This window comes from Myiozetetes cayanensis, unplaced genomic scaffold (assembly GCF_022539395.1).
Source record: "Myiozetetes cayanensis isolate MyiCay16 unplaced genomic scaffold, myiCay2020 scf4, whole genome shotgun sequence".
Lineage (NCBI taxonomy): Eukaryota > Metazoa > Chordata > Aves > Passeriformes > Tyrannidae > Myiozetetes > Myiozetetes cayanensis.
The window spans coordinates 10,718,233-10,742,535 of NW_026087631.1; the positions used below are offsets into that span (position 1 = coordinate 10,718,233).

Here is a 24,303-nt window from a genome sequence, read left to right on the forward strand (position 1 = left end):
GTCACAATAATGCTTCAGGATGCCATACTAAAATCATAAATATATAAAAAAAAATTGTGATGTGTTTTTCCTTGAGCTCAGTGCCTGAGCTCATTTTCATCTTCTCTGTGTTGCATGGTCTAATTTCTTTGCAGATGTGCAGCATTAGGTTTCATAGTCAGATGTATTCTCTGTCAGGGAAAAATATCTGCTGCACTGCAGCATGTACCTTCTCTGGCATGTCCACAAAAGGCACCTGCAGAAATACTGTTAGTCTCTTCAGATTATATGCAATGGGATTGTTACTCTCTCCTTTGTGAAAAGAAAGTACGAAAAAGCTAAGGAAAAGACAATTAACATATTGCTATGACAGGCAGAAATTCCACGGTGCCAACACTAGCACTGCAGCACTTACAGAGACTGACTTATTCTACATCATCACTGACCTGATATCAACTGCACTCTCCTTACTCTAGAGCTTGGTGTCTACAACTACATGATAATCAGTTTATATCATCTTACTAAAGACACAAAACCTGTTTTTATAAACTGCACAGATTAACATTTAGACAAAACCTAAGTAGTAAAATTTCACAGTTTGATGCCTTGTCTTTGAATTCAACAAATTAAATCGCAACAACTTTTAAAACTAGAGTTTAATTCTGCTATTCCTCCAAGTTTTTGTGTAATGGGTGCATAAATTTTGTCTGGTCATTTACTTTTACTGGAGCTCTGCTTCTCGGAAGCTAAAATTACAATCCAACACGTAAGTCACTTTATGTTTAGTGTTTATTTTTAAAATAATTAATTCAAGTAACATAAAAGGCAAACTTGAGTTGGCTGAAGGTTACATTTTTCAATGTGATGCTATCCAATTGCCTATTATTAAAGTAATTTTTACAGGCTGGCCAGGAAGGCTCCTTCTCTGGAGACATTTAAAATCCACCTGGACACACCTCTGTGTAACCAGCTCTATGTGACCCTGCCTTGGTGGGGGTTGGACTAGATGATCTCCAGAGGTCCCTTCCAACCCTAACAATTCTGTGATTCTGAGAATTTTGAGGAGGGTGATTTTTGTGGATAAACTGGAGGGCATGACTCAAAAAAAGCACTCTTCAGGCCTCTTGCATGGTATTAAGACTTCCTGTATGGACATGTTCAAGCTGCTCAAGACACAACTCCTCAGGATACCTCATGGTACTACTTCTCAGGTTTCCTTTCTAGGCTGTAAATAAACACATGCCTCTTACATATGACTATGGTGACTTTAATCATAGAATCATAGCACGTGAAATGAATGAACATTTAGTCTCGATCCCCCTGCCATGGACAGGGACACCTCCCGTTAGATCAGGTTGCTCAAGGCCTTCTCCAACCTGGCCTTGAGCACTGCCAGGGATGGGGTATCCACAACCTCTCTGGGCAACTTGTTCCAGTACTTCACCACCATCACAGCAAAAAAATTCTACTTAATACGTAACCTAAATTTCCTCTTTTTTTAGTTTGTAACCATTACTCCCTGACCTATAATTCCTAACACACAGCCCTCTACTGTGTCTGCTACTACATTCCTAGTCCTCTTTGGCTTCCCTGCAGGCCTTCAGCCAGGACTGTGCAAGGAAGAGGATGGGAAGCTATTCACCCTACACCTGCAACACCAAACGAAGCTCACCCACGAGCACCGTCACTGCTCCGCATGCAGAACGTCTGGAACAGTAACCCAACGCCGACACTGCCGACTTCCTCTTTCAAAGCTTAACAGCCCCTCCAAAAATGGATGCGCCTGGCACAAAGCTTCGCCTTCCGGCGTCCTCCACGGGCCGCACTGAGCTGGGGCTCTTCTCTCCCGCAGCGACCCACGACGACGCCCTCTGGGAAGGCACCGCCCCGCACCCCGGTCTGGAGGGTACCGCCCGCCCCACCCAGGCACACCGGCCCCGCTCCCCGGTCACGGAGGGTACACCGCCCCGCTCCCCCCACCCAGGGCACACCGCCCCGCTCCCCCCACCCAGGACACACCGTCCGGGGCGGGGCCGCGCCTGCGGAGCCCGCGGGCAGCGGGCGGGGCGGCGCAGGCGCGGCGCGGCGGCCGGAGCGGAGGTGAGGCGAGGCGGGAGCGGGCGCCGGTCTCGGGCGGGCAGGGGGTGTTGGCGCTGGGGCCGGGCCAGCGGCCCCTCCGTTGTGCGGGGTGGAGAGCGGGGTCTCCTCGCAGCGGCGTCTCCGCAGCCGTTCCCGCATCCGCCTCCCCGGGAGGTTCAGACCAGACGCGGGAGGTGCGACACGGGCCTCATTCGGGCCGGGAGCGCGGAGGTGCCGCGACCATAGAGGCGGTGGGGCGAGCGAGCCTCTGGTCAGCCCCTGAGTGCGGGGAGGCAGGGGCGGCTGGCGCCCTGTCTCCCCTGAAAACCCTGAAGTCACGGTGTCAGATGGCCAAGTCAGGTGGCCTCGGCTTCCCCGGGCGGGGCACCGGCGGCTCCTGAGGAGCAGCCGGAGAGAAAGGGGCTTTACGCCCCTGCTGTGAGGAAATGCACCCGGACGATCCTGTGTGGGGCTCTCACGAGGAGAAGGAAGTTCAGATACAGAGGTCTGCTGAGTTAGAGCTGCGGTAGCTACGTGGGTGTTCCCTCTGCTGTCCTCAGGAGTGCTGCAGGCGGACGGGAAAGGAAAGCTGAGTTCTGGTCATGGGAGGGCTCCTCGAGATGACTGGGTTTGGGCTTTCCGTCCTGGGTTGCGTTTGTTTGTAAAACTTATATTTAGCGTCTTCCTGTGGCTGTAGCATGACTTCTTGGGCAGATGGAGCTTCCTGTTACCTTCTGCAGCCCCATCAGAATGGGGAACCATAGAGTTGTTGGAAGCTGCTAGAGAAAATGTTTAAAGACTGTGTGTGCACAAGATAAAGACCATCAATACATTCAAATACCATCAATACAAGTGCTGAGCATTTACCTTGTATCCAAACACCCTGCGCATCACCGTGATGAAAAGGATATATTTATCGTGTGAGTTTCCTTACAGAAGTTGTGTGTTGTGCAGGCTCCTCATACTTCTGTAGTGAGTAAAAGCTGTTTGGCGTCTGACTAACATTTGTAAAGCATACCTCTTCATTATGTGGAACATATATATACATATACACATATACACACACTTCCTGAATTAATGAAGTCTACAGTGAAATCTCAGGTGTAGAAGTCAGGTATTATTTGGTAATAAAAGAATTGTAGAAAGGCTTGGGTTGGAAGGGATGTTAAAGATCATTTAGTTCCAACCCACCCTGTCCTGGCCAAGGATGCCACCCAACAGGTCAGGTTGCACAGGGCCCAATTCAACCTGGCCTTGAACACTTTCAGGGATTGAGCATCCACTTCTCTGGGCAACTTGTGGGTGCCTCACCACCCTCACAGTAAATAATTTCTTCCTATTATCTAATCTAAATATCTCCTCTCTTGATTTAAAACATTTCCCCCTTGTCCTATCACTATCTAGTCATGTAAAAATAAGATGAGATGATAATGAGGTCTGCTCTAATTTATTGGTTTTCTCCTGCGAAAACTTTTTTTTTTTTTTTTTTTTTTTTAGGTAATGTAAGCATTTCAGTTACACACGAGAGAGGAAACAGGCATGTCAGCTCTTTGTCCACCACCGTCCCCTGCAGTTGCTAAAACAGAGATCTCTTTGAATGGCGAGTCACCTTTATTAGCTGCCACTTTTGCTTACTGGGACAATATTCTTGGCCCCCGAGTGCGGCATATCTGGGCTCCAAAGACAGAACAGGTGCTTCTCAGTGATGGTGAAATAACTTTTCTTGCCAACCACACGCTGAATGGAGAAATACTCCGGAATGCAGAAAGTGGTGCAATAGATGTGAAGTTCTTTGTTTTGGCAGAAAAAAGGGTAATCATTGTGTCATTAATCTTTGATGGAAACTGGAATGGAGACAGAAGCACATATGGACTATCAATTATACTTCCACAAAGTGAACTTGGCTTCTACCTGCCACTTCACAGAGTGTGCGTGGATAGATTAACACACATTATAAGGAAAGGAAGAATATGGATGCATAAGGTAGGTTAATTGTTCATTACTAAAATCAGTTGTTAGATTGTCACGTGCAAAAGCAAGAATTGAGATTCTGTGACACCTGTAATGTAGCAATTCAAAACTTACAAAAATTCCAAGGAGGCTAACCTCTACAAGTTCAGTTTTGAAGGTTAAAAGTTATCAAATTACTATATCAGGAAATACAAGGTTGGGATTTTTAGCCATGTGATTTATCCTTGTCATATTATATAACCTCTACGAGGCTATCTCAGGTGTCCTGTATAGTTTTTCATGTCTCTGAATTTCATATAAATAGTTGCTTTTAATTATGTCAATTTGTGTATTTAAACTAGGTGGAATTGTAAAATTCTCTGTTTCAAATCTTTGTTTTCACTGCTGAGGTCCAGAAAAGGGAACTGATGCAATTAAGTTTGTCATTGCTGTTACAGTTTTATTTTTCAAAAGGACAGTATTAACAAACAGTTTGGCAGGAGTTGAACTGTGTAGAACTCAAGGGAGAACCACAAAAATACATCTACTTGAGAAACTCAAAAAGGGAAACATGCTAAATTTTTATGAAGAATTGGAACTCTGACCTTTGGGTACACTATGGATATTTCCTTATTTTATGTATTTTTCTTTAAAATGAATAGCAGTCTAATAATAAAAATTAAAGTCTCTGTCACCTTCATGGTGTGCAAGTTGCCTTAGAACAGTAGATTGCATGTCAGCTGTAATGTGTATGGCATTGCTCATTTGTCTCATAAAGTTTTTGTACCTCTTTTGTTCTGCCACCTGCAGTCAACATACTAAAAAATTCCTTTTTGAGTGCTCTTATCAGAACTAATTAAGATTACAGAAATAACAAGCCGATGTTAATTTTTGTGGTGGTGTTTCATTTTTGCTGTATCACCTGAGGATGACTGGGAGTGCTTTCCATCATAGGCTTTTCATGCTTCTAGGGCTTACTTTTTAGTGGAAGGATAATACATAAAGTTCATTTTCAATCCAGGAGAAACACAAATATTTCATTCCTAATACAGTCTTCTAAAAGCCTGCTGGATGTTAGTGCTTTTGATGTAAGTGAATGCTGTCTCACGTTCCTGATTACATTGCTTCTGTCATTTAGTGTCCTCTGTACTGACTTCCAACATGGGTGGTCAAATAAGAATTATCCATCATTCTCAGTTTTTGGGCACTGATCCATTTCAGTATGTTTTCACAGTAGAAGTAGCCATCAAGTGGCAAAACTATGTTTTCAACCAGTTTCTTCAGAAATCAGTCATTAAGTTTTTTGTTCTTTTTCAGGTGTTCTTGAAGCAGATACATTCTGAAATAGATATTTAGTGTCTTTTTTTTTCTTTCTGGCCAAAGATCCCTGGATATATCTGCAGTTCTTAATTTTTAACTAGAGAAGAGAAAACTGCTTTGAACATGTAGATTAAAATTTAGGCATGAGTTATAGAATAATAACGAATTAAAACAGGTTCATTCTGTAGTTTGTGTTTTGAGGCAGTTCAACAACTATGGTTATATACAACAGAACAAAAAATGTTGAAATCCTGTCTGAAAGGAGCTGTCTGTCTGTTCTGGAAGTTCTTACAGTTGTAATTATCAGCTCTCACTGGTCCTGTAGAGGCAGACAGCAGTTCCAGCTAGACTTGAGATGAGAAGAAGCCTTAACTCTAGGATTAGGAGAAACATGGAGCAGTGTTCAGAGTGTCACAGAAACTCTAAAGCAAGTCGTCAGTATGGGGTTAGAAACCCCTTTCATCTACTTCAATTTATATTCTATACGTTTGTCTAATAATTTTGAAGGGTTATATTTCCAGAAAGAAGTGGTTTACACCATATGTTCAGCCTTATCTTCATGAAGACTGACTTCTTTTAAAATCACTGTCAAGGATGTCTTACTTCTGTGACACTGAACTGAAGGGTGGAGGTGATGTGAAGGATCTGGCTTGTTCCAGTATTGTTTTCCAAAGATGCATTTTTTACGTGGTTAGGGCAAGTTGCTCTAGCTTATTCCCTGTTCATCTGCTCAAAAAAAAAATCTTGAAAACTCTTTTCCTACTTGAAGTTGGTTAACTTTGAGTGGATCGGTCACAGAAAACTAATGAGTAATAAAAATGCAATAACCTGTCAACTTCTAGCAAAATATATCATTAGTTCACTCAGCATCTGCTATTTTCTATATATTGTATTGATTGCTCCAGTGATTAATGCTGAATTTTCTTTGTGAATAGTAACTTGATTCCATTGTAAGTTCATTTTTAATACAGTTTGCTACTCAGCTGCTGATGAGTCTGTTTTCAGAGCTTTATTCAGTCTGTTGTATGTTGTGGTTTGTGCATTTTGAGTTTCACGTCTCCTGTACTTGGTTATAAGACAACGTTTTGAAGACTTGTCAGTGTCTCAAGAGGTGGGGGAAAAAAGTCCTTTTTTTTCCTACCCTCCCCAGTGAAACAATTTTTCTCATTCTGAAGATCTTATTTTTCTCTTGCTGCATCAGGAACCCTCATACACAAAGTGGAATTCCTCACCATAATCCAATCATTTGGCATTTTCTTGATCTGTAATGAAGAAACTTCATGTTTTGTCATTGTCATCACACCCTCCCTATCCTGCTACTCCTGCCCAAACTTCAGAGAGGCTTGATGAGGGGCAGAGCAGGGAATGTTGATCTGTGTAGCATGACATCACTTGTTGCTAAAGTCAGCTCTGTAAAAGAAAAGAGACTTGAACATCAAAATTTGAATCTAAGAAGCATGACTCCACAGGAAAGAAGCTGTGCCCTTTGACTTGTGTGCATACATACATAAACAAATAACAGAGCGTTTATATTTAACTGCTTCTCTTGCTCAGGAGAGGCAAGAACATTTCCAGAAGATTGTCTTGGAAGGGACAGAAAGAATGGAGGATCAGGTAAGGACCACCTGGTTCATGCATATGGCACACCATCGCAAAACTGTGTGACTGCATCTGATGACTGTAGAACTGCTGCTTATTTTGGGGATCCAGGAGGATACTGTGGACTAGCTGATGATGTGCCATGCACAGGATTCAAAGTTTTTGAAGACAGGATGATGGAAGCTGTGACCAAGTAGAAGGAAAATATATTTCATCACTTTAGGGAAATCTGTGAAGAATATTACCTTTCAGAAAAGGAAAATCACGTACTTGAACGTGAAGCTCTATAAAGGCAGGAGCTTCCATAGAGTCATACCGGCTTCCTGTCAAGGTTAGTTTTTCACTAGGTTAGGTCACCTTTTTAGTTACAGAGATATACAGAGTGTCATATTGGAATGTGGTTGGAGACCTAATGGATGAGATTGAAAATAATTTGATTTCTGAAACTCTAAATGTGAAATTGTGGCTTCAGTTTCTTGTCATAGATAAAATTGGAGAAGTATTTTTGTATGTTAATAACTCCTATGCCTGCTTTTGGTTTCCTGTTACTGTTAAAACATAAGACTTAGATGTAAAATGCTTAAGAGTGGTTGCATGTAATATAGGATGATCAGATCAGCTCACTCCAAATACTTCTTGTCTAGGCCCATCAAAAGCAATTGTGAAAATTAGCATAAGACCCTGGAAATATATTTTAGACATGATGTTGAGAAGTCAAATGTGTTTCCAGTTCATATCTGTTGATGAGCAAAGCCCAAGAAGTCTGTGCATCAATTTCTGCTCATACCACCCTTCCAAATAATAGGAAGTTAAGGATATTTTGCATGTAATATGGCAAGTTCATATTAGTAACTTCTAAGACTACCCAATGTGCTTTTACTTCAAGCATTTTATTTATTGTGCAGGGTCAGAGCATCATTCCAATGCTGACAGGAGAAGTCATTCCTGTAATGGAACTCCTTTCATCTATGAAATCACACAGTGTTCCGGAAGAAATAGATGTAAGTCCTGGTTTTATTTGTATTCTGAATAAAAAAAGGTGTCTTTGGCCCTCTGGATAAAAAAGTTAATTTGGCCCTTTGGTTTGACACTCACTTTGGCAGAGAAAAAGCTGCTGTTTGCCTAAGTTCTTGTAACTTTTTTCACGTCAAGTTCTCCTAAGTGGTGTAGGGAATGGCAGTGTTTTTCATGGTCAGCACTTGGCAAAATTAACTGCTTAGGATGATACCATTTTAAGAGCGCAAAGACTATTTTATGCAAACCAAAATGAATGGACAGAGAAATAGATTTGATCTTGATACCTTTCTCAGCGCATTATAGTGTTCTCACAGAAGAAATAGAAGTGATCTCACATTCACTGATGTAAAGTGCTCTGGACAAGGTCATAGAAACAAAAAAACGCTAGGAGGAGCCTGACTTGTGACTGGTGAAGAACACGTAATAATCAAGTGACTTTCTCATTTTGAAAATTCTTTATCTGAAGTCAGAAGGTCTTTTTAAGACTGTGTTTTTTGGGGAAGTCTTGCAACTTAAAGAGTTTCCCAGAAGTTCCTGGCTATCAATGAAAGTGAAAATCAGTTAACTGGATGATGTTTCATATCCTTGTCTAACTTTTTTTTATAACTACTTGTATTTCAGATAAGTGACACAGTGCTAAATGATGATGACATTGGGGACAGTTGCCATGAAGGCTTTCTTCTCAAGTATGAAATTCAGTTTTGATTTATGCTGTAGTAAAATGGTTTAAACTTGTGTGTGCATCTAAATGTCTGTCTGTCTGTGCATGTAAACTTGTACTGGAATAGTTTAAGAGGGGGGACAATGACATGTATTTGGCTTTTTGAGATTTTTGTCTATAAAATGCTGTAAAGGCTTCTGTGGTTTTAGAATAATGGCTCTGGGCTAATAGCTGCATCTCTGTAGATGGTTGTCGAAGATACAAATATAATTTTTCTTTGATACTTTAATTTTATGAGATTGTAAGTCAAAGTCTTACATTTTTTATTAAAAAGTAAAAAAAACATGTAGAAACATGGTATGATGTACAGAGTGCTTATTGTTGAATTGTGTATTTCTCTTTTTCCCCCATTTTTAATGTTTAAGTGGAACTAGTTGAACTTGAGAGCAACTTGGTCTCTTCCTGTGGGAAAGCCTATTTCATTAGTTTTAATTGATGTTCTTTTACCTTTCATCACATCTTCTGTGTGTAACTGCATTAATTTATGTAGTGCTTAGTGCCTTCTATATATACAGCATCACAGATGCTTTCAATACTGCAGAAACTGTTGAACTTTTGGATTTCAGCAGTTATCTACACAGCTGTTGAAAGTGCCATGGTTATGGGCCTATAGGCCATATTTATTTATTTGTGGAGCACTTTATTCTTCTTGTCAAGGTGCTGATTGTTTCATTTGAAAAGTCTGATTAAATGTATTAAGTTATGTTTGTTTTTACTTGCAGTGCAATTAGTTCACACCTGCAGACCTGTGGTTGTTCGGTAGTCGTAGGAAGCAGTGCAGAAAAAGTAAATAAGGTAACGTACTTTCCAAAAACTGAACTTAAATGCTGTTAGGAGTGTTAGTGTGTTACTTGGAACAAAGTTTATTTATAAATATACTTGAGGTTGAAGGAGGAAGGAATACTGTTATCTGGCTATCTTTAGCTGACTGATCTTGCAGATGATAATTCTACCTGAAAATTGCCTTATCAACTGTATTCTGACAACCATAAGAAAACAAATTCATTTAATTGATACAGTATATGAGTAGTAAATGAGCCTGAGCTTTTAAAATTAGGTTTGTTAGCTAAAATAAACAGATTGAAGATATGTGACTGGCTTGTCCATTTCAGCTGTGTCAGAGAATCATAAAATCATCAAGGGGGGAGGAGACCTTTAAGATTGTGAAGTCGAACTGTCCACCCAGCACTGCCACTGTAACCCCTAAGCCACATCACTCAGCATTAGATCCAGACACTCTTGAACATCTCCAAGAATGGTGACTCCTCCCTAGGAAACCTATTCCAATGCCTGACCACCCTAACAGGGAAAATTTTTTTTCTAATATTAAACTTGAATCTTCCCTGCTTCAGCTTAAGCTGCAGCTTCAGCCATTTCCTCTTGTCCTCTCACTGCAGGCACAGCAGAAAAGACCAGTCCCCACCTTGCCACAACCTCCTTTCAGGTGGTTTTAGAGAGAAATGAAGTGCCCCCTGAGCCTTCTCTTCTTGAGACTAAACAAACCCAGTTCCCTCAGCCATTCCTCATAAGATGTTTCCTAAGCCCTTCACAGGCCTTGTTGCCCTTCACTGGACACGCTCCAGCTCCACAGTGTCCTTTTTAAAGTGAGTGGTCCAGAACTGGACACAGTTCTCAAGGTGTGGCCTCACCGGTGCCGAGTACAGGGGGATGATCACTTCCCTAGTCCTGCTGGCCACACTGTTCTTGATACAGGCCAAGATGCCATTGGCCTTCTTGGCCACGTGGCACACTGTTGGCTCACACTGAGCCGGCTGTTGACCAGCACCCCCAGGTCCCTTTCTGCAGAACAGCCCTCGAGCCGTTCCTCCCCCAGCCTGTAGCGCTGCAGGGGCTTGTAACCGGAGTGCAAGACCTGGCACTTCACCTTATTGAACCTCATGCAGTTGTCCTTAGTCCACTGATTGAATCTGGCCAGGCCCCTCTGCAGAGCCTTCCTACACTCAAGCAGATCAATGCTCCCACCCAGCTTATGTCAAATCAGCAGTGACTGCTGATACTCAAAGGGAAACCGGAGAAAATAAAATTCTCAGATCTTAGATGAAGTCAGCTAACCACAGTTAATATATAGGTTTTCAGAGATGTCGGATTTACACACAATTAGGTTATTGGAGATGTTATGTTACATACATACACACACACATATATATAATATAAGGAAATGTTAAAGGCTTAGGTAGTTATAAAAAGCTTACAGATCATGAAATAATTAAGGAAGAGGATTTAAGGTCTAAATGGTTATGAATATGTAAAATAATGTATCAATAAGCTAAAGACTATAGGAAAAAACAGTGTAAAAGAGTATGAGTCTCAAGATACATCCAGGGTAGATTTCACACATTAATTCTACACGTGTTCTTATCAGCAGCATGCTCCTTGTGTCACGGTACAACTGTTCTGAAGTAATTGCTTCCTTAATGGCATACTTTAGCTTGCCTTGAAATAAAAAACACCTGTGGCATCTTGTGGTGAAAAGCATCAGTCAAAAAACTCTGTTGTCGTTGTTTTAGATACTGCAGAAAGACATTGTGCAAGATGTCTTTTCAAATACCTCAGACACAGATAGGACACCGCAGGTTAAGACTTAAAGATTAGCAGAATGGAATACATGTTGTATTTGAAGTGATTACTGGTAGCTGTTTCAGGAGTTTGAAAAAGGATAATGAAGTACCTGTATTCATTTTAATTGAGAGTTTAAGGAAATTACTGAGGAAATAAGCATGGGTACTTATTTAGGAAATTGACTTGCCTGATTTGAGACAATAACTGCTATTTCAATACAGAATGAATAAGAGACTTAAAAGGCTAGGAAAGTAATCACGTTAGCTCATGTTTATGTAACAGAGGTAGAAGAAGGCAAAAGTGATTTGTTCTACATAATTGGATAAAAAACAAACTTTGCAAAAGAGTGTTGGATTTTTTCATTATTTGACTAGTTAGAGTAGCATGGCTTACACCTTAGTAATGTAAGCTTGTCATTGTTCTGTGGCCTTGGTAAAGTTTCAGCTTTTTTAATAAGGTCAACTTTTTTGTTCATCATTTGACGTGCCTAATGCAGTCTAGTTAGACTTACTTCCTTACATTTTAGTGTTTTTCAAAATTGTCCTTTTTAATGCAGATTGTGAGAACACTGTGTCTATTTCTTACACCATCTGAACGGAAGTGTTCCAGGCTCTGTAGAAATGAGTCTTCTTTCAAGTACGAGTCGGGACTTTTTGTTCAAGGCTTACTTAAAGTAAGTATACTTAGAAAGTTCTGTTCTTCTGTAGTTCAAGAGCATCCTCCAGTGTGTTTGTGCATATGATATGCATACACACATTCACATTCAAAGTAATGCGTCATCTGCCCTTGATTCTTTTCTGGTCCTGTGGCTTTCCCTGTAACTATTTGCATGCTAAAATTCCCGGCCAGTCTTTTCCCTGATACATCTGTTTCTTGAGGATTGTTCAGAAGTGTTCCTGTACTTTGAGGTACAATAATAATACTCTTTTGTCTTCTTGGGGCTGGAATCCCAAAAGGTGTTGAGTTTTCGTGTTCTACCAAAACCGAAGAAGGAAGAGTTGCATCAGTCTTGCAGTTTCCAAGTATTTTAAATAGGGTGTAACAATAGGTGAAGATTGATAAAAAAATAATGCTTCTTGCTCTGGTGAGCAGTCAGAACTTACCAGGTAAATATAGTACTGTAATGCTAATAGCCTTACAAGCCAGGTGATGCTATACACAGGTCACCTCACTGCCTGTTTTCACTGTTATGTTAAGGGAATCACCCAGTATTAAGGACTTAGTACTAGGATACAACCACCAGTTCTATTAAATAAAATGTGTTTAAACAAATGGAGTATAAAATGTAGGCATGGTGCATTAATATTGTTTTGTTCCGGTACACCTTTGCACTTTTAACTGGAAAAATGTTTTTTTTTTTCACTAAACCAGGATGCTACAGGAAGCTTCGTGCTGCCCTTCCGTCAAGTCATGTATGCCCCATACCCTACCACACATATAGACGTGGATGTCAACACAGTGAAGCAGATGCCCCCCTGTCACGAGCACATCTATAACCAACGACGATACATGAGATCGGAGCTGACAGCATTTTGGAGAGCTAATTCAGATGAAGAAATGTCTCAAGATCATATTATCCACACTGATGAGAGTTTCACACCTGATTTGTACGTACTCCTCTCACATCTCACAAAGTGACTTGATTTGGGACAGGAGAGTGACCGAGTAAAAAGCTACTTCTAATAAAGTACATGAAGGTTTTTGCTTTTGAGAAACTTTCAGCTCTGGTAGTTACATTTGACTTGGAGGAATTTACCAAGTCCTGCAGTAGTTTTGTTGCATTAAATATTATTGAAATTCATTTTTTGTGATAATTCTGACCATTTTATGTTAATTTTATTGCCTGTTTAATTAGGGTTATAACAGAGCTAAATGCAGGGCCCAATGGCTTTCCTGGGTTTATTTAATTTCATCTGAAAGTTTTGCTTTAAAATTCTGCATTAGCTTTAAAAATATCAGAAACCATTAAAGTTTTAAATTCACTTCTAATTTCAACCAGATTATAAACAGTAATGCTATTGCTGTGCTCAGATGCTGGAAGGTTATGGTCCCTTGAAGACATTACTTCACATGTTTGTTTCCTTTCTTTTCTGTAGAAATGTCTTTCAAGATATCCTGCATCGAGATACTTTAGTAAAAGCTTTTCTGGATCAGGTAATTAACTGTTGCCTTTTCAGAAAGAACAAGAGCTAGAGTTCACTAGTTTGAGCTCTAGTGACAGGTAATATAATGTAAATAGATCATTTGTTGGTTTGGTAGCTCTTCATCATACTACTGCTATGATTCTTCTCTATGTAAGTAGAAAGAAAAATATTAGTATAATACTGAAAATCCTGCTTAGGTATGAAAAACAATGCACATTTTCTATTGTTGTGCAACACTGTCAACAATTACAGTAAAAAAAGCTACCTGGCTGAGAATAATTTCAGATAATTTTAATTTAAAAGAAAAATAATACTGTATCCAAACAGTACTGTAAAACAGCTTAATGTATTTCATCTGAACAGATAAAAAACTAAGAAAGACTGTATCTAAAAATCTGCTGTTATTTGCTATAATTAAGAATTATATATATATATATAGCTTTGCTATAATTAAGAATATATTACATGTGTTTGCAATGTTTCATTATTTTACACATTCTTAACATGGTTCTCAAATTTCCATATCTACCTAATATTTTGATATAATTTTTAACAGATCTTTCACCTGAAGCCTGGCTTGTCTCTAAGGAGTACTTTCCTTGCACAATTTCTGCTGGTCTTGCACAGAAAAGCCTTAACTTTAATAAAATACATAGAGGATGACACGTAAGTGAACAGATAATAGAAATCAGGGTCTGAGAAGCTTCTTATGCTTTTTTTTACAACACACATTTTCATTTTCTTGCAGGCAAAAAGGAAAAAAACCTTTTAAGTCTCTTCGAAGCTTAAAGGTAGATCTTGACTTAACAGCAGAGGGCGATCTTAACATAATAATGGCACTGGCTGAGAAGATTAAACCAGGTCTACATTCCTTCATCTTTGGGAGGCCGTTCTATACCAGTGTACAAGAACGTGATATGCTCATGACATTTTAAAGTTCTCCATGTGTCTGATATTGCACGGAATTTGTCAGTGTGACACCACACTGGTGACAATCATTGACGACTGAGGATGTGGCCTCAGGAGCTCAGTAACACTAAGGTGTGTCCGAAGCTGGAGGGGTCTTGTTAGAGGGGATATCAGCTTAGCTAGACAAGCATGATTATTTTAATGAATTTGTGTCTTCTGTGTACTTTTTTAAATTGTAAAAGTAAATGTTACCAGAGGATCCTCAGCCATATTGGCTTAGTAGATAAATTTGAACGTGTTTTGGTGTACGATAAAGGGAAGCATTTTAATTTTTGTTCCCCAGAGACTTCCTTCAGGTATATGTCAGTTATTCCCTGTTCTGCTGTGTCCGTGTTTTCAGTGTTTCCGCACAAAACAATATGTATGTCCTCTCCAATCATGGAAGTTGCACAATAGGCACTTTCTGAGAGTTTTAAAGAGTTCTTAAAAGTGTTTGTACGTATGTGGTACAAATCTGAAATATGACTTCCCTTATCTCCCTTTTTAACACCACTGGCTCCTTCTTTTAGAGCATTTAAACATTTGGAATTTTTAACGTACTACAAGGTACTATTCTTGTGTGAAAGCTGTTAATTATTAGCAGCCTAAACAGCAGCACGCCACACATGGGAACTAGGTCATTATTGAAGCAGCTTTGTGTGTGTATATGCCAACCAGGATACTCTGTCACATGTTGTTGGGCCATCCTGCAGTGGAGTGTGCAGTGATCCAGCATTACGGAGCTCTTCCAAAACACAAAACTGAAAACTTGGTGTCATTCCACGGCACTTGTCAGTCTTTCTGTCTGTAAACTGCTACTGGTAGTTCCATTGTCAGTTTCAGTAAGATGCATAGAATCATTTGGACTGGAAAAGACCTCCCAGATCATTGAGTCCAACCATTAACCCAGCACTGCCAGGTCCACAATTAAAAGATGTTCCTAAGTGCCACATCTACACACTTTTTGTACCCTTCCAGGGACGATGATGCCACCACTTCCTTGGGGAGCCTGTTCCGGTGCTTGACAAAACATTCAAATTAAAGTATTAGACCTTCCCTGGAGCTGGTAGACAGGGACAGGAAGCCAAACAGCCCCCCTGTATTCCAGGAGGAAATAGTCAGTGACTTACTGAGCCACCTGGATCCACACTGGTCCATGGGACCAGATGGGATCCATCGTAGGGTGATGAGGGAGCTGGCGGAAGAGCTTACCAAGCTGCTCTCCATCATTTACCAACAGTCCTGGCTCACTGGGGAGGTCCCAGATGATTGGAAGTTGGCAAATGTCACACCCATCTACAAAAAGGGCTGCAAGGAGGACCTGGGAAACTCCAGGCCTGTCAGCCTGACCTCAGTGCCTGGCAGAGTTATGGAGCAGATCATCCTATGTGCAATCACACAGCAGCTCCAGGATGGACAAGGGATCAGAGCCAGCCAGCATGGGTTTAGGAGGGGCAGGTCCTCTTTGACTAACCTGATCTCCTTTTACGATCAGGTGACCCACCTGGTGGATGAGGGAAAGGCTGTGGATGTGTCTGTCTGGACTTCAGCAAAGCCTTTGATACTGTCTCCCATAACATACTCCTGGAAAAGCTGGCAACCCACGGCTTGGACAGGGGCACTCTGTGCTGGGTCAGGAACCGGCTGGAGGGCCGGACCCGGAGAGTGCTGGTGAACGGGGCTGCCTCCAGCTGGCGGCCGGTCACCAGTGGTGCCCCCCAGGGGTCAGTGCTGGGCCCAGTCCTTTTTAACATCTTTATCGATGATTTAGGTGAGGGGATTGAGACCATCATCAGCAAATTTGCAGATGACACCAAGTTGGGAGGGAGTGTCGACCTGCTGGAAGGCAAGAGGGCTCTGCAGAGGGACCTGGATAGGCTGGAGAGTCGGGCTGATTCCAGCGGTATGAGGTTCAACAAGGCCAAGTGCCGGGTCCTGCACTTTGGCCACAACAACCCCCTGCAGCGCTACAGGCTGGGCACAGAGTGGCTGGAGAGCAGCCAGGCAGAAAGGGACCTGGGGGTGCTGATCGACAGGAGGCTGAACACGAGCCAGCAGTTTGCCCAAGTGGCCAAGAAGGCCAATGGCATCCTGGCCTGCATCAAGAACAGTGTGGCCAGCAGGAGCAGGGAAGTGATCCTTCCCCTGGACTCAGCGCTGGTGAGGCCACACCTTGAGCATTGTGTTCAGCTCTGGGCCCCTCAGTTCAGGAAGGATATTGAGGTGCTGGAGCGGGTCTAGAGAAGAGCAACTGGTGGAGACTGGTGAAGGGACTTGAGCACAAGTCCTGTGAGGATAGGCTGAGGGAGCTGGGGTTGTTTAGTCTGGAGAAGAGGAGGCTCAGGGGTGACCTCATCATTCTCTACAACTGTCTGAGAGGAGGTTGTAGCCAGGTGGGGGTCGATCTCTCCTCCCAGGCAATCAGCAGCAGGACAAGAGGGCACAGGCTTGAGCTCTGTCAGGGAGGTTTAGGTTGGATATTAGAAAGTTCTTTACAGAGAGGGTGATCAGGCATTGGAATGGCCTGCCCAGAGAGGTGGTGGATTCACCATCCCTGGAGGTCTTTAAGACGAGTCTGGATGTGGCACTGAGTGCCATGATCTGGTAATCACAGTGGGGTTAGATCAATGGTTGGCCTTGATGATCTCGGAGGTCTCTTCCAACCCAGTTAATTAATTCTGTGATTCTATGATTCCCAAAGAACACACAGGTGATGGACAAACTAAAAGATAAACCAGTTTTTTTTTTTTTAATTTTACATCACAAATAATATATTTAGCAATTCTTAATTCAGAGACAAGCACAGCTATGAACTAATGTGATTAGTATTTTACAAAGTTAATTCTAGTCATTAAGCTTGACTACCTTATTAGTTCAGCTTAGCACACCTCCCAGCTTTTCTTGAAAATAAAAACACATTTTCTATTTGCATGTCTCAACCTTTTTTTCTTAATAGAAAGTAGAGTGATGTGGTGTCAGGTGAATCCAGATTTTTTTGGTGGTGTGTTCAACTGAAATCAGAGAAATCTGTCCTGCATGTTGTTGTATCTTTCTCTTTTTGGACAAACATAGGAATTTGTGTCATGCTTCAGTATAAAGCCATAACTCAATATTCATTGTGAAGGAGCTGCACTTGTAATTGGAGAAGCCACAGTTGCTTTATTGCTTACATTGTTTATAACACTCCATGGTGAACAGGTTTCTGTTTTCAAGGTATCTTTTTAGTGTTATTTTCATGCAGTGAGACATAAAAGTTAACAGAAGTTAGTTCACAACTTTTCCTGAAATGTCTAATGCTTGGATTTTAAAAAGAATACTGTCCCTTATTTAGATGCCAAAATTCCGTTACACTTCCTGAAAGACAAGGATTCTCAATTAAATGTTTAGAGCTGAAAGATGTGGAATTCAGCCCCAGCTGCACACCATTTTTGTGAATGAGCATCAGCAGCATTACCTGGTTGCAAAAGTAATTACATTTTATGGAGCCATCTTTTTGCTGCACATGCATGTAGGACTCCTGCAGTGAACTTGGCGATTCATCAAAAGAACTTGTCAGAATTATACTGACATAAGTAACTTGTGCTGAAATTCTGTTAGTCTTCCTACCATTACCATTCCCTTCTGTGTTTTCAATTAATTGAGGCATTAGAAAAGAGCCTGATTTTGCTTAAGTTTGTACTGTCATGTCTAAGACAGTGAAAGAAATTTCGTAAACACTGCCAAAACTTCTAATGTAGAAGTTGTGCCAAAATATAAGGAGCTTTAAATCTGCTGCTGAAAATTTAACCTTTTGGCTTGATAAGTATTGGAAACTTAACACTGACACTACTAACACTCAAGATACTTGTTTACTGAAGATCCCGTCACTTTGAAATTACTAAAAGCTACAAACTGTCTCAATGGCTACTTTTGTTGCACAGCTGTCACAAGTGCACTGTCACAAGTGCAGAATGTATAGCGAAGTACATTGTTAAATGCATCTGCATGTTGTGTTGTAAATCTTGCTCAGGAAACAAACTAATAAAATTCATGCACAAGTTTTGACTTTAACTGTTGCTGATTTTTTTCACAGAATTTCTGGTCTGTATCTGATAGCATCATTATCTTTTATCTTTTTAATTAAAGGAGAAATCTTTGTTCCTTCTTGTTAAATTAAAAATTTTACTGGAATGTTATCATTGATGAAACTCATGTATTGGTTAGCTTTCTCCTTTTCTGTTAAGGAATTACTTATTTCAGTCTGAAATTGATGGCACTTGCTGTACCTCTGATGTGCTCAAATATGAATTTAGCATCTACTTTTAAAAAGCTTTAATCCCATATATTTTATCTGGCATTCAGTGAATACCTTTCTTCAAGATTTTGCTTCCTTACATTTAAAAGAAAATGGCAAATTTATTTCCTCCAGTTGTTTTTGAAAGGGAAGTAGTGTTTTAGAACATTTTTAGTAGCACTTTATTCTTGGTCTTTGCATACCTATAAAGGTAGCACAGAAAGATATCCACTGGAATGTCTGGTTTCTGAGTACCACAGAGGATATTTCAAGGCTACATACCAGTGTGCTGTAATGTCAGTTTTATTCCAAAGCAGAATAGGCATTTTGGTGATGTTCTAATCCCTAAGGCAGCAGTATGATACGCCAGTATAGAATGCCAGGACTTTGGCCCTGCATTCTTTCCAGGGAAAAGGTGTTAGGGTTTTTCTATTCTCAGATCTGTGAAGATAAAGGAATGTGGTCCAAAGCATAAGGACTGTGTTACACAGGCATGTTGTTCACCTCTATTGTCTCATCAGAACTTACAAAGCATGTGCTTTGTCCTCTTGAACTGTGAGGAGCCACAAACCTTATGTGTTAGAATGCAGAGAAGGTTTTTGCACATGAATAGAACGTGGTTGTGTCCTTTATCTCTGTCCTGAGATAGAGCTCCTGTTACACCTCCTGCTTGGACAAAACACCAAGGACACTCCATAGCAGGTTGTCCTTATGTACAAAGTTCTTCACATAATATTTTGACTAAAGGAAGTAATTATCTTGCTTCTCAAAGTCATACTGTTCATGTGTATGTCTAGAGACTTCAAACACAGAAAATTTTCAGTTAAAGCTCAAAAGTATGAAAAAAAGGACACAGTCCTGGCAATGACCATCAAGTAAGTGTGACTTCAGTTCTAAGTGAAATAATAAAGCCACTCTGCAAGAACTTCTGTCTCTCAATTAACATAGGGCAAAATATCAGAGGAAAGAAATTTCTACTTCAGCAACACAGAACTGGCAACTGATAATTGTTTTCTTCTCTTAGATATTTCTCTCTTGTCATGTAGATATACGAGGCCCTAGACAACTGGAGAAGGGCCAAAAGACAGTCTGGGGAACTGTAGCTTGACCAGTTTTGGTCAGGTGCCTGAAAAAATCATGGTATGTGTCCTCTTAGAGCTCATGTCTTACCACATGAGGAAGGACAAGGTGATTGGGAACTGAGAGCACAGCTTGACAAAGGGAAAAATGCTTCACCCATCTCATTACTTTTTGTGGTGAAATGACTGGATTTGTGCACATGTGAAAAACAGGATACAATTTAGGCTGACTTCAGCAAGGCTTCCAGCATCCTAACATAATGTCCCAGTAACCAAGCTGCATGTTGGGGTGTGGGTGGGTGGCCCCCCAGGTTGGGCTCAGAGGTGATGGTCACCTGTCTGTATCTGCCAGGAGGCTGATGTCCTGTGAGATCTCACAAGGGAGAGATCTCCCTGGGGTTTGTCGTGTTTAAAAATCTCTATCTGTGACCTGGGAAGGTGACCAAGTGCATCTTTTAAGTTTGCAAGTGATGTCAAGTCATGGACCACCATTCAATGTACATGCGGGCAGGGCAGCTGTCCAAAGGGACCAGGATCAGTGGGAGGAAAGGACAAGTTTTGTGGGAGAGCCCAGCTGGTTCTGGGCTCTCTGTAAACTGAGATACCGAAGATGGAACTTCTTACACCTGGCAGAGGGTTAACCATGGACAGTAGGACTGTGACACAGAGTGGGTTTCCTGTTAGGAATGTTAACCTATTGTGTTAAGACATGTGGCTGTGTGTCCAATCATGAGTTGTTATGTTAGTGGTAAACCAATGCTGTGTATACATGTGTCACCCAGAACTGTATAAAGGTAGCTGTACTGTTGCAATAAAGCAATCTGGTATCCTGAACCAGGATAAAGCAACCAGGTATCCTGTCGCCATCCCGCTTCGACCGCGACAAAGTTTCCCATGTACTTGGGGCAGCAGGAAAGGGCAGCTCTGCCCTGGGCAGGCAGAGTTCTGGCAGCCATGCCTGTGAGACCAGGGGCAGCTCTGGGGAAAAGGCCCTGGGTCCTGGTGGGCAGAGAGCTGAGCAGAACCAGAGGGACTGGAGATAAGGAAATCTTATTCCACATGAGGACAGCTGGACAGTGGGCATGAGCCAAGGGAGGTGTGCCATCTCTGTGCTTGGATAGTTTCTAGCCCCCACAGGATAACACCCTGAGACCTGGTCTGACCCCAGGGCTGAGCCTGCTCTGGGAAGGGGTAGGAATGGAGGCCTCCTGAGGTCTCTGCCAGTCCAAGCTGTCCTGTGGTGCTGTGGTCTGGCAGACAGGCTGCAGCCATTGTTCCTTAGAAGCAGAGAAAACTGAGGTGGGCAGTGACCTCTGGAGGGTTGTGGGTCCAACCACCTGCTCAGCCTGGGCCACCTCCTGTCAACGTTGCTCATGGAATTGTCTAGTCTTTCCTGACCAGAACTTCACTGCAAAAGCTTAAAGGTGGCCCTGGATTCACGAGTGAAACTGTAGGTCTGCTAGTATATGAATCCCAAAATGAAAAGTGTAAGTATCAGGAATTCTACTATCAGTATTCCTATACAATTCCTATACAATCTACAGGGTAGAACATCTATAGGGTGTGCCATGATAAAATTAACAGCAGTTTGTCCTTTAATTGAAAGATGGAGGCTAATCAGGACATTTTGTAGAATCATCTTGATGCCCAAAAAGGCGGATAAAAAGAAAACTGCTTAAAGGCAGAATTTTGAGCCCATAAACAGCAGGTATTTATTGCGACATCAGGGTAGCTTCCAGCTCAAAGCTTTGGACAAAAAGCTCCGAAGTGGTTCAGTAAAAACAAGCAATTTATACAGTTTCCAATCATGATTACAACATAATCACATGCATATTCATATTATTGCATCATTAGATTACAATATTCATAGCAGGTGGAGTCGGGGTGGAGAATGAGGCATGGTGTCTATTTTGAGGAATAAATTAGGGCAGTTCCAGTCTTGCCTTCATCCTGGGGTCACAAATCTAATCCTCATCATCGGGTGACCTTGGGGACCTTCTGTTCTTTCCATTGTTCTATCTTCTGATCATCCAGGCTTGAAGAAACCCTTGGCTCTAGGCCTACTTTACCTATTCAAATGTCTACCTTGGCTCCTCTGGATGAGATTTATGTGTGTTGAGTTCTTTGTCTAGTCTTTGTTGTGGTTCCTTTAAGGTCTAATGCCCTTAGTACAGTACATAGCCTTCCTGTAAATACAGCTTACAGTAAACGAAGTACAGGGGGTAAGGGGGGGCTCTTATGGGTTTACAGTAAAAGTGTTTCAATTAACCCTTCCTGTTTCAATCTCTCTACAGCAAGGAAGCAAAGACTTTAAACAGAGTAATGTAGACATATGTCTCAGTTTAAATGAGACAAGGGTCTTTTGCTGAGGATGGGTTAGGAGAAAAGACCCAAACTTCTCTTTCTAAGCAATTATAAATTCAAAATTAAGAGGCTCCAATTGAAGGAAAACAAATTATGGAAAAGGGAAAATAACAGCCCTTTATTAAAAGGTATGTGTGTGTTAACAGAAACATGGAAAAAACCAAGTAAAACAACCAAACAATACTCCTATACCCACCAATAATCCCCTTCAAGAACAAAACCGATAAACCGGTAAAATGAAAATTCAATTTTTTGCACCCTTTGATGCAGTTCCAACCACAGTCAGCAGGGGGCGCCGTCGGGTCACTGGAGATGCAAAACTTGTAGTGTCCTATAGTAGCCACTAGGTAGCGCTGTTGGATCACTGGAGGAGCAGAACTTGTAATGTCCGGTGCCTGTCACCAGGCGGCGCTGTGAGATCCCTGGTTGCCACCACTTGGGTTGGGGGAAGGGGAAAAATCAACACCCCCCAGGGTATATCAGAGAAAAAAAAACAAAACAAAAAAACCCCTTGATTCCCCTTCCCTCCCCACACTGGGAAAGGAGGGGGGGGGAAGGGAAAGGAAATAAAATAAAAAAAAAACAGCAATAAAACAGAAAGTTCTCCCAATGGAAGAAAACTCACGATCTTCAAGTAGTTAGAATCCACCTCAGGCAAAAACTGCAACTGGCAATGGTTCAGGGCAAAAAGAGACAGCAGCGAGCTTCTCTGATGATACGACATGTCCTGCCGTCCCCAGCCCCAGCCACACACTGGCACACACACCCCCCAGTCCCAGCCACACCGTAGCCCCCCCCCCAAACTCCTCCCACTTTGTTGCCCAGCAGATGAGAGAAAAAAGTAAAGTGCAAGTCCTTATCTGCCTTGTCTCCTAGGAGACTAATGTCTGGCCATCAGCCATGGGGGCTAGGTCTTTTGTACTTTGAAGTGCTTATCTTGATAACCAGGGGGGAAGGGAGAAAATTCTTCACTTGGCTTATGAGAGCTAGCTAAAACTATGACAACATATAAGCAAGGGTAAGTAAGTAAAATCAAGATACTTTTGGATATTTTGGAGTTTCAAAGGAAAAGTATGATGCTCAAAGGTAAACATCTGAAGCTTCATCCCTAATCTTTATCTAATAAAAAGCCAAAATTTTTGAAATTGTACAACAGCCAAAAGCTAATGGTTGAAACTTTGAGTTCAACACCAATTTCTCTTTGATTTAGGAAATGGTCTCATAGTACCAGAGGGTGTCTTTTCCACTGTCAGTTAAACAGACTTATGGCCAGACCTTTTGTTTTCAGTAGAAGCAGCAATGTAAGAAATGTCAGGAATACTGACATTTACTACTGCTGTCTGTACATACAGGAGCCCCTGGTGGTCTAGTGGTAAGGGCGCAGCGCTGTCACCGCCGAGAACCCGGGTTCGATTCCCGGTCAGGGCCACTCCCGGGCAAGTGGAGCTCGTTAGCCTTTAAGAAGGCAACCCATCTACGTCCTAAGGACCTCACTGTCCAAGCTCGCTTGGCCCCGGCAGATGAACCTTAGGATTAAAGGGTGGGCTCAGTTCCGCGCACACTGTGTCTCACCTAAAAAATCCAATGCGCAGGCTGGAAGGTGGAAAGACCTTCCCCGGATCTTCGCTCGCGAAGACTGGCCATTATATTTATATTATCTGTACATACAATAATTCTTTATTTCTGCCAAAATGTTCAGGAGTGTAGCTGACTTATGAAACTGCAGGTCTGGCCTTCTGCATTCATCCATAGGAATGCAAAACAGTTTGTCCTTGCTGAGATTTCTGTCTGTCTCAGACTACCTCTTCACTGGAGCCTCTTCCTGCATCACTTTCATCTCCTGCTGGCATTCTCTTCCCTGTCTCTATGAAAGCAGTATTTGAAAACAATTTCTGATAACCTAGAATCTGGAGGAAGGACCTTCTGTCCTTTTGGGTTTTTTTTCTAGCCAAGGACAGCTGCACAGACAAAACAGAGAGCACAAAGGACCTGGGAGTAAGTAATTACTAATTAACTTCATGCCAATTTTTGGCAGAGAACTGGGCACTGGTAGGCTGAAAAGTATTTTGGGTTCAGTCTGCTTTTCGCATCATTACTGCCAAGGTCTGACATTTTCTCTTCAGGTTGGAGACTCGAGAGATAGCTGATGCAAACTGATTAACATATTTTTGATTAATGATCAACCTAGAAGGAAATGTGCCAATGGTCTGGGGCATGCAGGTCAGCATCACTGCTGTCTGCAGACATTCA

General features: G+C 41.7%; 1 protein-coding gene across 2 annotated transcripts; it reads left to right on the forward strand.

Moving 5' to 3' along the window:
- The first annotated feature begins 2,031 nt into the window (after window positions 1–2,031).
- Window positions 2,032–18,387, forward strand: C9orf72 (C9orf72-SMCR8 complex subunit). 2 transcript variants are annotated; one of them, XM_050329386.1, is made up of 11 exons: window positions 2,032–2,079; window positions 3,556–4,041; window positions 6,883–6,942; window positions 7,833–7,928; window positions 8,566–8,630; window positions 9,388–9,460; window positions 11,802–11,918; window positions 12,617–12,852; window positions 13,342–13,399; window positions 13,946–14,055; window positions 14,138–18,387. In XM_050329386.1, exons 2-11 carry the CDS (start codon window positions 3,598–3,600, stop codon window positions 14,322–14,324), a joined length of 1,446 nt encoding a protein of 481 aa, XP_050185343.1. In that variant the 5' UTR covers window positions 2,032–2,079; window positions 3,556–3,597; the 3' UTR covers window positions 14,325–18,387. The 2 variants fall into 2 exon arrangements, with proteins under 2 accessions (XP_050185343.1, XP_050185342.1); XM_050329385.1 differs by lacking the exon at window positions 2,032–2,079 and adding an exon at window positions 2,630–2,978.
- The last annotated feature ends 5,916 nt before the right edge of the window (window positions 18,388–24,303 follow it).

Coding starts and splice junctions, on each gene's coding strand:
- C9orf72 (XM_050329386.1), top strand. CDS start 3,598: ATGTCAGCTCTTTGTCCACCACCGTCCCCTGCAGTTGCTAAAACAGAG. Junction 11,919..12,616: donor TTGTTCAAGGCTTACTTAAA/GTAAGTATACTT, acceptor TCACTAAACCAG/GATGCTACAGGAAGCTTCGT. Junction 13,400..13,945: donor TAAAAGCTTTTCTGGATCAG/GTAATTAACTGT, acceptor AATTTTTAACAG/ATCTTTCACCTGAAGCCTGG.